Source organism: Pongo pygmaeus, chromosome 9 (genome assembly GCF_028885625.2).
Source record: "Pongo pygmaeus isolate AG05252 chromosome 9, NHGRI_mPonPyg2-v2.0_pri, whole genome shotgun sequence".
Taxonomy (NCBI): Eukaryota; Metazoa; Chordata; class Mammalia; order Primates; family Hominidae; genus Pongo; species Pongo pygmaeus.
Window position 1 is genome coordinate 22,954,987 of NC_072382.2, and position 18,233 is coordinate 22,973,219.

The window sequence follows — 18,233 nt, forward strand, 5'->3', positions numbered from 1 at the left end:
ACAATGGATGGTGTATGAGTGACGTTGACTGGCAAAACAACTAGGTTTCTGTAATTATATCCATATTCTAAGCAAATTGTTATGCATTTTGTGTTTTGGGGACATATGTTATGGCTAAAGCCCAAACTGTGGCTAATCTTAATATTAGAGCCAGATAAATCTGTTTCGAATCCATAACATTTAACATTTGCCAGGGTAGATTTGTTCATCAACTGAGCTTAAAGAGGTATAATTCACACATGTGCAGTATTAGTAAATGCTGAAATTTAATAATTTAAATATACCAGCAACTGTTGCAAAGCAGTTGTATAGCAGCATTTAACGTTAGCCAGAACCTCCCTGGCTAATGTTAAGTTTATACCAAAGGAATGAGAGAAATTTTGGCATCCCCTTGGGATGGGGGTCACAATTCCCACAACTTTTACGGGTACCAGCTAGAGCGACTCCTTGTATGGCTAGTACAGACCCTCTGTTTTTCTCTGACAATACCTTTAAAACATTGACCGGATCTAATCAGGAAGCAAACAGATTCCTCTGGAGGTTTCTGAGTCATCTGCTCTTAAAATGGTTATGATCTGGGACCTTCTTATGCTTGATGCAGAGGGTATCAGACATTCCTCCTGGCGTGTGTTCCCAGACATGGGCAGAAGACTGTTGTCAGGCCAAAGACGGAGTTAAATATATCAAGGGAGAAAGGTGGTTCCTTGGACTATCAGGAATTGGTGTTTAAGACACAGTAGAAAAAGGAATAAAAAATAATTTTAATCATATCAAAAAGCCAAACCAAAGAGGAATCGTTCATGGAACTGACAGGATCCTGACTCAGCAGCTGGTGCTCTTCCCGTGCACAAGCCCAGCACTCCAGGTCCCAAGGCATTTATCAAATCCCACCAAGATGTTTGGCTTTTGCACCAAATTCTGGGTTTGGTTCCCCGAAAGAATTCACTGATGTAAATGACTAAAAGTGAGGTCTGGGTACCCTTTACATGATTCCCCAGACCTCAAATGGGCTAACAGGCTTCTCTTCTCCAGCAGTCTTCCCGCCCGTGAAGTTTCCTTCCAGATTGTTACACGGAACTGAAAACAAGGGGAGCCTCAGCTGGATTTAAATCTGGAGCATGCCACAAAGGCTTCCACTTGGCATTTTCGAGAACCCATCAGAGATCACAAGAAATACAAGAACAGAGGTTGCATAGCTCGAGGTGCTTGGATATTCATTCTAGGTTCTTGTTCTTGAGAAAGTGGGTTAGGTGGGTACATGCCAAGATCCAAGGAGGTCAACCTTCCACCCTTAACCTACTACTCTGATATCAGAGTGCTGGGAGGCCTTGTTCTCTCCCTCTGTCCCAGCCTCACATTCAGACCTCCACCAAAGGCACGTTTCATAAGCTGCCAATGTTGGGGAAGCTCTTCAGTTTCTCAGGAAAGTCATCTTTGTACAGGACAGGGTCAGCTCGGTGTTCCACCACCTTGAGAGGCATGGTCCCGAAGACTGAAGCAAACTTGTTGATGCACTCTGACCTGTGGGGTTTGGAGAGGAGGTGGGAAGGAGGGGTTTGAGCAGAATGAGAAGGATGGGGGCAGGGAGAAAAGATAATATGTTCAAGAGGTTGAGAGATAACAGCAAAATACATAATGTTCAATATCAACAAAAAAAGCTCAAGTAGCCACAGTCTGCTCCCAGGTTCTTAAAAAGGTTGACAGGTGCGGAAAAAAGAGGTGAACTGGGGGTACTTGGACTATTAGTTCAGTGGGAGAACGTGAACAGGAGATGCTGCTTGGAGGCCACGGGCCTGCAAAGGTCAGAGTATCTTTTCCCCTCCCCCTCAAATTCCAGTCATTCCTCCAGCTCAGTGTGAGAGGGCCTCAAACCAAGGTGGATTAGCTGCCAACAATTCTTAACCCCATCTCTGCCAGCTAAGAGAAGGCAAAGGATGGAAAGAAAAAAAACTACTTGGATCCGAGCTTCAGTTTACTGAAGTTTAAAAGGCAGAGGAGAGATCTTGCTCACAAAGTGATGAAAGGCCAAAAAAAAAAGGTGACAGGGCCAAATTTCAAACAATAAACACTTCATTCATTCAACCAACATTGACGGAGGGCCTGTAAGTGGCAATTTCTGGGAATTATGTCAATCTGCACAATCTTCTGTGAAAGCTGAAGTTCACATAGGACAGCCTTCATAATTTTCATCATTTTTGTCACTCCCATGTCAGAACTTTTAGCAACAACTACTTCAGTGCCAGTGCAGCGCAGCACTGCCGGAGGAGGGGAGAGGCTGTCTCCCTAACTCCACCTTACCCCCAAAGCCAGCCTTCTCAGAGGTGAGCAGGTCAGGCATGTGTTCGGCAGTGGCTCTGGTCAATCAGGCCAACTGAGTGTGACAGCTGGGTAATGAGGACGCTTCAGCATTAGGCCAGGGGGAGAACAAGCCTGGAAAAGCTGCTTTTGAAGTCAAGGGGAACTCAAGGATGGATTTCAGAAAGGTCAACACTCTTGCCTCAGTCGGGCCCAGGACATCTGAGAGCACTACAAAAAGAACAAACTTCTCTCTTGGTCATTATGTTTCTAAAAAAATTTGTTATTATTTCATTTTGAGCTTTTAACTCATAATATCATCATGTCCACCAACACCACAAAGCAACAACTACTATTTACTGTATGTTCCAAGCTGTGTTAAAATTGCTTTCTATGCATTAATAATGCACTTAATCCTCACAACAACCCTATGGGGTAGGACGATCATTCCCATTTTATAATGGGAAGACTGAGGTACAGAGAGGACAAATAAATGTTCAAAGGTCAAATAACTAGAAAAAGCTAGAGCCAAAGCAGGCATTCTGGCTTCTGAGGCAAAAGTCTTAATTAGATGATACAAATGTACTTATTAACACAATTCTAGGGTCCAATGAAGGGGACTGGAAATTAACAACTGCTGAGCACCTATTATGTGACCGATAATTTACATACATATCTCATGGATTGCTTAACGTAATCATCCCCCATACTCATCACCCCCCTTGCCCAACTATTGGGTTTATAGTAGCCTCATGTATGGGTTAAGAAATTAAGGTTCAGAGAGGTTAAGTAACTTGCCCAAGGACCCAGGGGTAGAACGTGGTGGAACTGGGTTTTAAACTCAGGTTTGAGCTGGCAATAGAGCCTGCTCTTTGGATTACACTCTACCATTACATGCCAGTGACTGAGTTTCCCTCCTGCTGGAAGTCTTCTGAGACTCAGGAGGTGGTGTTCCTAGTTCCAAATTGAAGGGAGACTGGGAAAAGATGGATGAACTTTAACAAAGTGAGGTGGACCAAACGTGGGACAACAGCTTCCCTCTCTTCAAATTATGGGGTCAAAGCATGGCAGATAAAATCAAATCTCTCCAAGGTTTTACTTTTGACTATTGTTCCACCTGTAAATATGTCCAGATTCTTCTCATTTCTAGTTATGCATACAGACTCTGGCCGGCAAAGCCCAGCTGTTCCCAGCATAGGTACTAGCAAGTATGTATTAAAGAAGAATCCTGGTTCTTGGCAGAGGATAGTGGTTCCATGGCCCTGTAGAGAGTATTAAGGACAATGTCTCCTCTGTAACTAGATCTGCCAACAGGAATGGGTCATAGGCAAGAAGCCACTGGGGCTCAGGCCAGCTTGATTTGTTGACAGCTGCCCCTGGCTAACCCAAGTCTAGTGAGTACTTCTTTCTCCTTCACACAGGCCCACATTGGAGAAGCGGCAGGCCTCCGCTGAATGGTCAAGGTCCTTAACTCTCCTGCCAGGTAATAACAGTGCTTCCTCCTTTCTTTTCACATAGGGGGTCTGGGTTGGAGAGCAGGTTAGGGGAGCCAGGACTTTGGCTGGTTGCCGGTGGCCCACATGAGCTGTTGTCAGGGGTCCGGCTACCATGTCAGTAACCATTCTCCTGTGTTGGTTTTCCAATCAAGTATAAACATACCAAGAACTGCCAGTGACTCTCTCTGAAGTGATGAAGGTGTCTGGGGAAGAAAGAACTAATAGTTTTCTATTTTCCTTTCAAACACATATCATTACTTAAAGTAACCAGGAGTCTTTAGGACTAACACTGGGGAAACTGGGAAGGAAACTAACATTCCCAGGTCCTGTGCTACAGGCTTTCCTGTATCACTACTTCATTTATCCCCACACATAACAGCTTGGGTATAAAGATGCTCAATAAATATTTGTTGAACCTATGAATGGACATTGTAATTTGACAGATATTAATATCCCTATGTTAGGAGATGAACAGATTGAAGTTCGGATAAGGTAAAGTCAATTTCCTTGTCAGACAGCTAGTAAGTGTGGCAAACTCATCATCAGAATAAAGATTAGCCTAATTCAAAATACTATGTTCTTTTTCTTAAGTCAATACCGTCTGCCTGTCGTATTGCCCTAACCTTGGTGAAGACACTTGTCAAAATGAACAGCGACACATGCTTCTGACTCTTAAAGAACTAACAGCAGATCCTGGAAATGGAAGCTGGGTAGTAATGGAAGCTACTCTCCTACACAACTGAGATTTCTGATCCCAGACCCTCAAATATAGGAATAAATGAGCTACTGAACCACAAAACCCAACACAAGGTCACACACACTTGTAAAGTGGCTAACTGCTTTCATTGTTTTGCGTAAAATGTGTATTCTACAAAGATTATTATTAAAAATAAAACAGCTGGGCATGGTGGCTCATATTTATAATCCCAGCTACTCAGGTGGCCGAGGCAGGAGGCCTGTTTGAGGCCAGGAGACCAGCCAAAGACAGGGGGAGGGAAGAGGAAGGAAGGATGGATTCTACGGTTGTAACACCATCTCTTTATCTACCCAAGATGGCTTAACTCATGTCTTCTTCCCTCCCTATCTAAATGCCTTATTTAATAATTCAGTGACTCAGTTTTTAATATAAATAGTTTTGTTCCCAGTTGCTAATTTATTTCCAGATTTGTTCCCTTCTACTCTCTGTTAAATTTCTCAAAAGGGTAGTTTACATTCACTAACTCTACTTCCTCACCATCGACTCATACTCTATAACCCTTTGGCTTCATACTCTATGACATTATTATTATTTTTTTTACAGATGGGGATTTTGCTATGTTGCCCAGGCAGGAGTGCAGTGGCTATTCACACAGGTGCAACTGTAGAGTGATACTGCCTTGAACTCCTAAGCTCAAGTGATCCCCTTGCCTCAGCTTCCCGAGTAGCTGAGACTACAGGTGCCCACCACCACACCTGGCTATTATTTTTGTAAGGTACCAACAACCATTGAATTCAAAGACCTTCTCCAGCCTGCCTGTTCCTTGTTCCTTCCGTGCTTCTGAGCACTGTATATCCTGGTTCTCTCCTGGCCTTTCCAGTGGTTGCCTCTCTGTTTTCAGTTACTCTTTGTGTCTCCTAAATGTCAGAATTTCCCAAGAGTCTGCCTTTGCTTTTCTTTAGTCAACTGCTGTCTCTGGACAGATGACTGCCAAATACAGTTAGCCATCCATATCCAAGGGTTCCATGTTTGTAGATTCAACCAACCTTGGATCAAAGATATCTGGAAAAAAATTGCATCTATACTAAACATGTACAGAGTTTTTTCATGTCATTTTTCCCTAAACAATGCCATGTAACAACTATTTACATAGCATTTATGTTGTATTAGGGATTGTAAGTAATCTAGAGATGATTTAAACTATAAAGAAGGATATGCGAAGGTTATATGCAAATCCTAGGCCATTTTATATAATGGACTTGCGCATGCATGAAGTTTGGAATCCTCCAGAGGTCCTGGGACAAATCCCCTGTGGATACTGAGGGATGACTGGGCTCAACTTTTTTTTTTAAAGTTCTTTCTGAAATTCTAGTTCTCCATATCCATATCTTGATATACATATATACAGGTATATACAGAGACTGATTTGAGTAATAATAAAAACACTGGTCTTCCAAAAAAAAAAAAAAAGCCAGGCAGGGTGGTTCATGCCTGTAATCCCAGCACTTTGGGAGGCCGAGGTGGGCGGATCATGAGGTCAGGAGATCAAGACCATCCTGGCCAACATGGTGAAATCCCGTCTCTACTAAAATACAAAAAATTAGCCGGGTGTGGTGGCACGTGCCTGTAGTACCAGCTACTCGGGAGGTGGAGGCAGGAGAATCACTTGAACCTGGGAGGCGGAGGTTGCAGTGAGCCGAGATTGCACCACTGAACTCCAGCCTGGCAACAGAGTGAGACTATGTCTCAAAAAAAAAAAAAAAAAAAAAAAAAAAAAAATATATATATATATATATACACAGAGGGCAAGACCCCCAAATCACATATTTTATTATTCTCCAACTTCACCCCTGATTAACATCACCTCCTGTCCCCATTAATGACACTGCTGAGGTCCAACAGTTCACTCTAATCTCTCCCCTAATCAGTATCTCCTCCTAAACCTATTACACTGCTGAAGGTACTACTCACTCAAAATCTTTTTTTTTTTTAAATTATTATTATACTTTAAGTTTTAGGGTACATGTGCACAACGTGCAGGTTAGTTACATATGTATACATGTGCCATGCTGGTGTGCTGCACCCATTAACTCGTCATTTAGCATTAGGTATATCTCCTAATGCTATCCCTCTCCCCTCCCCCAACCCCACAACAGTCCCCAGAGTGTGATGTTCCCCTTCCTGTGTCCATGTGTTCTCATTGATCAATTCCCATCTATGAGTGAGCACATGTGGTGTTTGGTTTTTTGTCCTTGCAATAGTTTACTGAGAATGATGATTTCCAATTTCATCCATGTCCCTACAAAGGACATGAACTCATCATTTTTTATGGCTGCATAGTATTCCATGGTGTATATGTGCCACATTTTCTTAATCCAGTCTATCATTGTTGGACATTTGGGTTGGTTCCAAGTCTTTGCTATTGTGAATAGTGCCACAATAAACATACGTGTGCATGTGTCTTTATAGCAGCATGATTTATAGTCCTTTGGGTATATACCCAGTAATGGGATGGCTGGGTCAAATGTTATTTCTAGTTCTAGATCCCTGAGGAATCGCCACACTGACTTCCACAATGGTTGAACTAGTTTACAGTCCCACCAACAGTGTAAAAGTGTTCCTATTTCTCCACATCCTCTCCAGCACCTGTTGTTTCCTGACTTTTTAATGATTGCCATTCTAACTGGTGTGAGATGGTATCTCATTGTGGTTTTGATTTGCATTTCTCTGATGGCCAGTGATGATGAGTATTTTTTCATGTACCACTCAAAATCTTAAAGGTATGTTTGTCAACTCCTTTTTCATAGCCTCCCCACATCTCTTCAGTTGGAAACCAAGTTCAGGTACATCTTCCTTTGGGAAAAAAAAATCTCTTGTAATTTTATTTGTTCCTTCCTTTCCACATGCAGCTTAGTTAAAGGCTCTAACTAGTCTTTTCTCCAATCTCTTCACTCTTCATTCCACCCTGTGCATTACTTCCAAATTAATCTCAAAGCAATACTTTGATCCAGCTAGTCTCGTGTTCGAAAATTCTATAGCTTACCAGAGCCTGAAGGAAAAAATTCTAGCTCCTTATTTGGGGATTCAAAGCCCTTTGGAGTCCAGCACTAATAGGCCAGCATTCTAAGCTCTCCAAATTGGGCTTCTTCTTGTTGAACTTGCTGATCAGGCACCCTTGACAAACCATTCAGTTTCCACTGCTGAGAGTCTCTGCTTCTGGCCCAGGGTTTTACTGGTTGGGATCCTAGTGATTTCTGAAGGATCACTTCAAATGTCACCTCTTTTAGAAAGTTATCCTTAATAATGAACCTAGCAAAAAGTTACTTCTCTTTCATCTGATCAGTTATAGCCCTTTGAGCCTATCTCAGGGCACTCATCACAAATAGCATTGTTACATATACATGTAACACTGTTAAGGTCCTTGACACTGTTAAAGTCCAATAGTTCGCTCCAATCCCTCCATCAGCATCTCCTCCTAACTATATATCCTACATATCATAACATATCCTATCATGCCTATAATCCCAGCACTTTGGGAGCCCCAGGCGAGAGGATACCTTGAGGCCAGGAGTTCAAGACCAGGCTGAGGAACATGTTGAGACCCTGTCTCTACAAAAAAATTAAGAACTAGTTAGCATGGTGGCACGCACCTGTAGTCCCAGCTACTCAGGTGGCTGAGATGAGAGGGTCACTTGAGCCTAGGAGTTCAAGGTTACAGTGAGCCATGATTGTATCACCACACAACAGAGCAAGATCCTTTCTCTTAATAATAATAAAAGATCTTCCAAAGAGGAAGCCTCCATATCTCCCTTAGTTACTCACTCCAGTGTTTAATAATAATTATATCTAAATTAAATCTGCCTACTGCATTTTTTTCTTTTGAGGTGGAGTTTCACTCTTGTTGCCCAGGCTGGAGTGCAATGGCACGATCTCAGCTCACTGCAAACTCCACCTCCCAGATTCAAACGATTCTCCGGCCTCAGCCTCCCAAGTAGCTGGGATTACAGGCACGTGCCACCACACCCAGCTAACTTTGTTTTTGTTTGTTTTTTTTTAAGTAGAGACGGGGTTTCACCATGTTGGTCAGGCTGGTCTTGAACTCCTGACCTCAGGTGATCCACCAGCCTTGGCAACCCAAAGTGCTGGGATTTACAGGAGTGAGCCACCACACCTGGCTCTCACTGCATTTTAAACCTCTTTACATTTGTTAAGATCTCAGCAGTGCTAGAGGAGTTGTTTAGCCTCAGCATGAACTTCGAGGCCACCATCAGGTCAACTTTTCTTCCTATACTTCCTTTCCTGGACCATATATCCGATACACCATTTTAACTCAGCCCTATTAATGACCACTTAGCTTACTGTTATGAATTTTCCCCAAACACAGACAATGGGGTAGGTTTAAATAACAATTTCTTGTACTCCAATACAAGTCCAATTGGGGTCACTTCCAAAGGAGCTATGACAGTGTATGTCACTACGCTTAACTGTGAAATACTTTTGATACCAGTGATAGTATATTATTTCACATCAACAGCTGGTAAAGGTCATGTCATCTGGGTAATGTTTATACATGAAAAAGATAAAGAAGTTATTTAGAGAGTAAAACATTATAGAAGCCAGGCCAACTGAAACAACTTTCTGCACACACACACAAAAATCCTCTAGGCTTGAACAATTTTAATATAGCTGATAGATTTCAGAAATGAATTCTGCAAGCAGAGGCATATGAGATCTGTGAAATCTGAACTAGATATTTCATTCTAAAAGGCTACTATGTCCTTATCTGAGTGCATTTTGGTCCCCTGACAAGCACTACTGGGATGTCAGAGTTTGCTGTCTTGTATAAAGAATTGTCTTCTGAAAGTACTAGGCTTGATTCAGGTACTTCAAAGCTTGGGGACTTTTGGGGCACAAGGGAGAACTCTTAGGTCTAGTATAGTCTTAACGGAAGACATACATCTCCCACTCCTTTAATTCTCACCTACAAGGCCTAGGATTACATTCCACACAAAGGTGTGCTTGTTGAGTAACTGACTTGAATAGAAATAAAGAGAGTATTTCAGAGCTGTCTTGCCCCTCTGTCTGTAATATGAGGGCTTTGCTTTCGATCCTGTTCTTGGCAGGCATTTCCATAGTGTCAGCAAAGGTAATTTGTCTCTGGTGGGTTTGGTTTAATTCTTTCTAATCAAGCTTTTACTATAACGTGGAGCTATTACCCCGAAAAATAATCCAGTATTTCCTTGGAATTAACTAGCTTCCACTCAAATGACCGTAGATGGTTAACTGCTTAGTCCACATGGAGAATTTGGCTTTTGGAGCTTAAGGCCCACTATATTTTTAAGACCCTTCCAGCCATTACAAATTGAGTGAGTAGCATTCCAAATTAATTCTTTGGGTGACCTGAGCTTGAACTAACCCAATTCCCACAGTGCACATGGAGGTGACTATGGCTACCAGCTGCTGTCCTTATATCTCCAATAAAGCCCCATAAACAGGCCTAAGGCAGGAAACAGAGATCAGAGGCTAAGGCGCACTTTTGGTTGGAGGCTCACTTACCTCTCCACCATGTGTGTTTGGTCTAGCGAAAGCCCATCTATGGCTGTGCACTCAGGACACTTGAATTTCTTTCGTGGGGTTACCTGCCAGAGGAGGACAAAAACATACCTGGTTGTCAGTGTCAAGGACAATAAAATCATGCTTGTGACACCACACTGCATTCTTTTGTGTTGTAAGCTGAGATGTTGCATGCGCGTGCACACACACACCTCGCCATTCCTTCATTCAACTCTGTCTGGCTCAGCCAACGGCAGAACTCACAAGGGCCCAATAAAAAAGGCTTGGAGGGCTTTTGCCTTCTGTAACTGGAAAGAAGTGGTGATGACAAGCTCCTTAATTCCTGTTTAATGACTGTTTTCTCACTGCCAAGGTCCTTGTATAAACACCATTTGTTCTTGTAGCCATAAGGGCGATGAAATACAGCTTCCCATAACTTTCACCATAACCTTAGTTCCAACAGGCGCTCTTTCTCCTCTTTCCAGCTAATGGCATATGCTATGAGCAGCACCATGCTCTTGAAGATGCCAAGCTATTTTGCAATTCCCTTGAGTCAAGAAAAAAAATGAATGGTCCCTCATACTCCGAATCTTTTTCCCTGATTCCCCACTACATTCTCAAACCTTAACTAGTGATCTTCCTAGCAAACTCAGGGGAAGCTGCTATTCCAACCTAGTGAAGATAAATAAACAGTGAAGAGATGGAAGGGAAAGAAAGCTAGATAACTAAGTCTAGGCTAAGAAGCATAGAGACACTGGGCATTACTGTCCAGAGTAAGCAGCCACAGCTAAAAACATGTTGAAGCGTGTTAAAAAGCAAATCTGGGGCCAGGCACAGTGGCTCACACCTGTAATCTTAGCACTTTGGGAGGCCGAGGCGGGTGGACTGCCTGAGCTCAGGAGTTCAAGACCAGCCTGGGCAATATGGTGAAACACTGTCTCTACTAAAATACAAAAAAAAAATTAGCCGGATGTGGCGGCGTGCGCCTGTAGTCCCAGCTACTCGGGAGGCTGAGGCAGGAGAATTGTGAATTGCTTGAACCCAGGAGGCGGAGGCTGCAGTGAGCCGAGACTGTGCCTCTGCACTCCAGCCTGGCGACAGAGCAAGACTCAGTCTCACCAAAAAAAAAAAAAAAAAAAAGCAAATTTGGGGATGGGAGGGGTCCCTTTAAAACAACTCTCAGAATTTACATTATTTAATTTTTTTTTGTGGTCAGCTGTTCACTGAGTTATTTAGAGAGCTGGGGGACAGGGTGTGAACTGGGGCAAGTTTGGTGAGCATAGATAGTGATTTTTCCTATTCCCTATTCACTTTGGTTTAATCCGGCTTCTCTTATCAATTAAACCATGTTTCCAGCATAAGCTCACCTAGGAATTTGGCTTTCTAGGCAGATTGCTAGGGAACCTGGCATTGCCCATTTTAACACACAAAATTGTAATCTAGAAGCAAAAAAGACCAAGATGATTCTACTCATATAAAGAAGTGTACCTTCTCTACATATCTAGGGATCTTATTTGAGCAATGTCTAAATTTCAGGAATAAACAGGCGTCTTTTACAGATACAAAGGCCTCCCATAGGATCTTTGTGTATTCTCAGCTTTTAATATGTTATGGGAAAGGTACTTTTAAAAACTGGTAATTGATATTTAAAAACAATTAAATTCGTTGTGTTTAGGACAGCTACAATTACATAATTGTATGAGGTGTACTATTTTCTCAACATCTATTAAAAAAAAAAAACAGCTACCTTAAGAAAAATTTAAACTACATCCTTTAACTAAAAGAACTAGAACCCACATCAGCTTTGAGAATATAATTTTTTGATTTATAGATTGATCATCATGGCCTTTATCGCTGATACTGAAGGTTAAAAACTGCAACTAAAGAAACCGTATAAAAAAAGACAACATGTTTAAATTGTCAAAGCCTAGCTTCAATTTCCCAATGTGACCGCATCAATCATAGAACATTAAACTAAAATGGAGCTTAAAGTTTATCTAGTTCTATATTTAATTTATAGTTACAATAACTTCTTAGGCTCAGATAATAGATATTTGCCCAAGATCACAAAGCAAGTGAGTGGCAGAGCCTCCTACCTTGATAACTGCTTTTCCCGTGACGTTGGCCACCAGGAAGTTCATGGCAATATCTTCACAGTTCATATGAGCATCTACCCAGTTCTTGATATCCCCAGGCATTTTGTAGGTATACAGGTAATTAAAATACTGTCAAGTGAGACAGAAAGAAGAAATATTCAAAAATAGCAGTTCCCTTTGGCTGATAAATAAGGGGCAGCATAGCCAAGGCATGGGGGACAAGCTTTCTCTCATAAGATTAATCACAAGGCTGTATTAATAGGAAGGGTAAAAGGAGGCATTAGAATGCTTTTGGTCAAGTGACCAAGCATGTTCAATATGGTCATTCTTCTACCAAAGTGTGTGCTTTTTAAAGTAGAAGAAAAATGAGGCAATTCTAAAACTACCATATATATGAAATAGTGTAGAAATTATTGGGTCAAAAAAAATAAAGCATACATAGTCTACTAGTATAAATCCCATGAATTGTAAACCTTAGTTTTTGGGTTTTTTTGTTTGCTTGTTATAAAATTAAAAAACCCATTTCTAGATCTAGAGACCTGAAAAATATGAGGGCAGTAGTGCTGAGCTAACAACAAACAATAGATATGAATACAGCTAAATTAAATTAACTGTGTTGAGCTGAACAGACCTTTCTCCTGACATCAGTTCTTTATGCTACTGCTGACAAGAGACAAGTTATGATTGTTTAATTAAACCATACACTCCCAGGGAGCATTCTACTATTGAACTGAATATTCTAAAATCAAATGCATATTCCCCAATCTCTCCCTAATAAAAAAAAAGAGTCAAAAACACGAAGTGATGATTCCCAGAAGAGAGGAAGTACAAAAGGCTAATAAATACACAAAAGGAATTTCAGTCTTACTAGTAATCAAATCAAAGTTAAAACAACAAAATTCACTTTTACGTATCAAAATTGCTCATTTCTTTTCTATTAATCATATTTCATGCAAGAAAAGGCATAGTAAAACAGTTTTATATTTTGCTGGTGGGAGTGTAAATTCGCACAAACAATACTGAAACCAACAGACACACACACACGTATACATACACAACATATATATGCTTAGAATATTCACAACATATATAGGTATATGTTGTATATGTGTATATATACATGTATGTACATACATCTTAAAAAACCCAAAATATTCATGCCCTTTGATATAATAATTCTATTTCTAGGAATCTAACACAATGGTCATGAGTACAAACAGTTATGAAAATGGACATCTATCACTAACATTAGATATTAAGTGTTATTTAAAATAGCAAAAATTTAGAAAGTAATATCCAAGATAGCAAAATAGTTATACAAGACTTCTAAAACATTAAGATAATGGTATCTTAATTATGCTAACTAGTAACTGTTTATGAAGAAATGTCAATGACATAAGAAAAGGCTCACAATACAATCCATGAAAAAAGCAGGCTAATGAGAATATTTACAACTGTCTGTGTATACATACAAGCAAATAAATAAATAAACGGCAAGCTGGAAATAGCACCTGGATGATAAAATGGTTATCTCCAAGTGACAGGATTACAAGTAACTTTTCTTCATTCTATTTTATGTATTTTCATATTTTCTACTATAAGCGTGCATTACTTTTATAATTAGAAAAACGATAGCTTTATTTGTAAAATACTGTCACACAATATGGCTTTTCTAAGCCCTCTCGGCAGGTATGAAAAACTAAATTGGGTCAAATAAAATGTGTATCATTCTCTCAGTTTTGTCACCTTGCCAGGACTGTGCCCCCTTACCTTGTGATAAAAAGCTGCCCCGGTGAGCACCATGGACACTTCATTCGTCCACTCAGACTCGTACTTCCACTTATTCATCTCATGGTCCCAGAGATGCAGACGACCCGGGTAACCCACCAACCGGTCAGGAAATTCCCGCCAGACCTAAGGACAGACACATAATAACAATCAAGTCCCAATTCAGACAGCAACCATTCAGTGCTGAGTTATCCAAACAGGTATCAACAGACTTCCTAGGTTCAAACCGTTATAACCTAAGAAGGTCATAGGAGATGGTCCATCAAACAGGTATTAGTTATTCTGCCAATACTCAAAGACAGATGCTGATTCTGACTTCCTCCCAATCTTCTTGTATATACTTGGGAATTTCAATTAATGTGGGGGTAATAGCTTACTGAGTTGGGCCAAGGTAGGCAATCTCTTAACATATGATTAATGAAATAGGTTCCATTCTTAATGAATTCACAAAATGAAGGATAAATGGAACCCTGCAACTCAACTGCCCTGATTTGTATTAAATTGCTGACTATGAAAACTTATGATAAAGTCCCCATTTCTTATTTAAAAAAAGCATCTATTTCTCTTGAGCATACACCATTCTTATGGAAGCCTAAAGGATAGAAGGGCTGTCTGATTCTGTAATCTGTAACACAATGAAAACAAATACTTGATTTCCAAATCTGGAAAGGTCCTTACGTAAGAATTTTGTTGGATTAAGCAGAATTGGGTATACTGGGGATGAGGAACTTCCAGTACCTTCTCCCATGTGTTTCTGTATAATTTAGTCTAACCTTGAAAAGAACCATACCACAAATGAGTATAACAATTTGCTGGCTAGTCTTGGTGCCTCTTCTCAGTCTCTGTTGCTAGTTCCTCAACCATCACCAGACTTCTGAGAATTCGGTCCTAGGCTCTATTCTCTTCTTCAAACTCTTTCTTTAAGTAGTCTCATCTAGTTTCAATCATTTTAAATATCATCAATAATTTGGTGACCTCTAAATTTATGTTTAGCCCCGAATGTTCCTAAGATAGCCAACCACTCAGTTAGTATCTCCACCTGGATAAACAAACCTAACACGTCCAAAACATAACTCTTGATTCCTTATCCCCAGACAAGTCACTCTCTCAATCTTCTCCATCTCAATAAATCATCCGGCCAGTTGCTCAAACCTAAAAGCTAAGACTCAGTCTTTATTCCTTCCTTTCCTCATGTTCAATCCATTAGTGAGTACTGCTGGCTCTTCTTCTATCTCTTACCACCTCTAGTGCCATTCCCTCTAGCCCAAACCACCATGATCTATCACCAAGATTACTGTGCTAGCCTTCTAACTTGTCTCCTTCCTGCCATTCTTGCCCTTCCAAAGCATCATTTGCACAGCATCCCTAAAAGGACCATTCCTAAAAGAGTATTAGGGTATTCTGCACAGGGTAATTCAACTAGTGCATTCTATCCTATTTTATATCTATTTTAATATAGTTATTTTCATCATCAATTTCCCTAAATATATATAAAAGTCATATGATCATATGCCAGAGCAACTAGAGGCTTCCCCAACACACAAGTGTTGCTGAGTCCAGAAAGGACACTTCATGCCATTCCCTAGGGCAGAGCCAGTGTGTTTGGACCCTATGCCCTTTTAAGTTTCCTAGGGTTGCTGTTAACAAAGAACCACAAACTGGGGGGCTTAGATCAGAAACTAGTCTCAAGTTCTAGAGGTGAGAAATCTGAAAGCAAGGTGTTATTAAGGCCATGCTCCCACTGAAACATATCGGGAAATGTTTCCTTGCCTCTTCCTAGCTTCTGGTGGCTGGCTGTCAATCTCTGGCATTGCCTGGCTTGTAGATGCCTCATTCCAACCCTCTGTCTTCACAAGGCCATCTTCCCTCTGTGCAAGTCTGTCTCTGTGTCTAAGTTTCCCCTTTCGATAAGGACATCAGTCTGTCAATTAGGGGTCACCCTGACAACATTTTAACTTGATTAACCTCTGAAAATACCCCATTTCCAAATAAAGTCACATTTTGAGTTACTGATGATCAGGACTTCAACAATTCAACCCATAATATCATTCCCAAAATATTTAAAGAAAGTTCCCGCCCTCAAAACAAAACAAAATGGCTTCCTACTGCACTGAGAATAATATCTGAACTCCTTCACATGTCACAGAGGGCCCATCCACTCTTCACCTCTTCTCTCACCATGTCCCCTCACTCTCCAGTGGCCCTTCTGTTCTTCAGCCAGCACTAGACCCCAAGCCCTCTGCACTTGCTGTTTCTTCTGGCTGGAGTGTTCTTCCAGCTCTTCCAAAGGTTTGGGTCCTTCTCATCTGTCAGGTCCCTGTTTAAATGTCAACTACTTTGAGAGGGCTTCTCGAACCTTCCTTGCTGAGGCAAACAGCACACGCAACCAGCCACTCCTCGCTACACACCCCCAACCTCACCCTTTTCTTTACCAAACTTTCACTTGCACCATTATCTTGGTTATTTATTGTTTATTATGTATTTTCCTCTTGCAGAATTTAAACTCGTAGAGGACAGAGACTGTTTTATACACTGTGGTATCCCAAGCACAAAGAACAGTGCCTGGCACGCAACAACACTCCACACACAGTTGTCTAACACACGAATGGGGAGAATCTCGGCGAGTAAAAAGCCAAGAATGAAGCGGACCAAAAATCCTTCTCTTTTCTTCAGAGAAAATATATACCAGAGCCAGTATACTCCTAAATTCAGGAAGGAAGCCTGTAGCAGTACTGACCAGCAGTTACCATGAATAATAACATGATATCCATTGTGTGTGAAGACCACAGTCCTAATTCCCCACTAAAGCACACGTTGTGACTTGTTTTTCCAGAAGCGGGTAAAGGGGCATTTTTGGTGAGACACTGCACTGTCTTGCCCAGTCCTCACTGTGACCATCTCCGTGTTTTTATGGAATGTCTGACCTAGGTCTTGGGCGTGGTCTGGGATCATGAAAAGAGCTTTCATTTGTGTGAAACCAGCTCACCTAACAGGGCTCTCAAACCCACAACCTTGGCTTTATTAACACCATGTTGTAACCAACAGAGCAATCGACCACAGGCATCATCATAATAGCTGCAGACAAATGAATCCAAGTCAAAATTTTCTCAGATGTGTAATGCTGCTGCTGTGTTCTCTCTACTCCGGGATTTGTATTTCAGCAGATTAAAATAATATGATACTATTACAGTTTTATAGAGCCCAGAGCAGCAACACAGTATGTGAGCCATAACTTCTGTTTGTTTTGTGGGCCTGGGCAGATGCCATGAAATGTGCTGCCAGCTTCCTTTTCTCAGCATCAAGCACCTGCCTGTTCAAGTCACACCAATGCCATGATCACTGATTCATGGGGTTAAAGAGATTTCCGAAGGGCCCCAAGCACACATAACTAAACACCAGGGATGCCAAAGTGAAAGAAAAGGAGTAGGGCATGGGGAGGGGGCATCCAATTCAGTTGGCACTTCTGCTGAAGATGGAAGTTGCTTTTCTCCCCCTGTTTACTTTGAGTCAACACAGCTCTCTACTCCATGCTAAGAAAAGTTCAAATCGCTTTCCCTAGGGATTCTTCTTTACAAGCCCCTCTTTTGCAGCCATAATAATTACATTATTACTATTATTGGCTCAGTTGTTGAGTCCAATGCTGTTAAGATTTCGAAGATTTCGGTCCTCTTACTGTTGGCTGAAATCACTTATCAGACTTCTCTCAGGGACTTTATTTGGTGACTATGGGTCAGATGCTAAACTATGCTGCTCTAAAAGGCATCAGAGGTGTCCTGAATTTCAGGTTGCTTTGGAGCCTTTATAGTGAGCGCCGTTCCTCATGCGGGGCCTCTCAGCCCTTGACTGATTCCAAGCAGCTGGATACAATCAAGATGCCATCCTTGTCACTTCATCTATAACTCTGCAGCTGACTACAGGATCAAAACGGAATGAAACAGAATGGGATGGGCCCTCTCTAATTGAGCCTTAGTGTAGTACGAAGTCGATTATGTATACAGTAAAGCATTTTCCCAGCCAGACGAGCAAGAGCTCAAACTCTACCCTGTCTCTTCATGGCTACCCACCCCTACTCTAATTCAACTTTTTTCTTTTTACCTCGGGGAAATGCTCTGGGTCAGTCTTTTGTCATTACTACCAAATGCCTTTATATATTGTGGTGTGGGCATTTGAAACTTCACAGAATATCCCTGGAGTTCCAGTAACAGTGCTTCCACAGTTATAGTCAAATCACAAAGTCAATATTAAATTGTCTATACTGTTGAAATCCTCCATATATATGGTGCCCCCATCTATTTTAAATTGCACGCA

General features: G+C 41.2%; 1 protein-coding gene across 7 annotated transcripts in view; it reads right to left on the minus strand.

Annotated features, from left to right (window-relative positions):
* Positions 1-741: 741 nt before the first annotated feature.
* EXT2 (exostosin glycosyltransferase 2) overlaps positions 742-18,233 on the minus strand; it is a 157,931-nt gene continuing 140,439 nt past the window's right edge. For all 7 annotated transcript variants that reach the window (XM_054437888.2, XM_063670963.1, XM_054437886.2 and 4 more), the window contains 4 exons: positions 13,908-14,051; positions 12,138-12,266; positions 10,045-10,127; positions 742-1,521 (listed from right to left, as the gene is read on the minus strand). In XM_054437888.2, the coding sequence (XP_054293863.1) occupies positions 1,383-1,521; positions 10,045-10,127; positions 12,138-12,266; positions 13,908-14,051 (495 nt within the window). In that variant the 3' untranslated portion in view covers positions 742-1,382. The remainder of the gene's footprint in view (positions 1,522-10,044; positions 10,128-12,137; positions 12,267-13,907; positions 14,052-18,233) is intronic.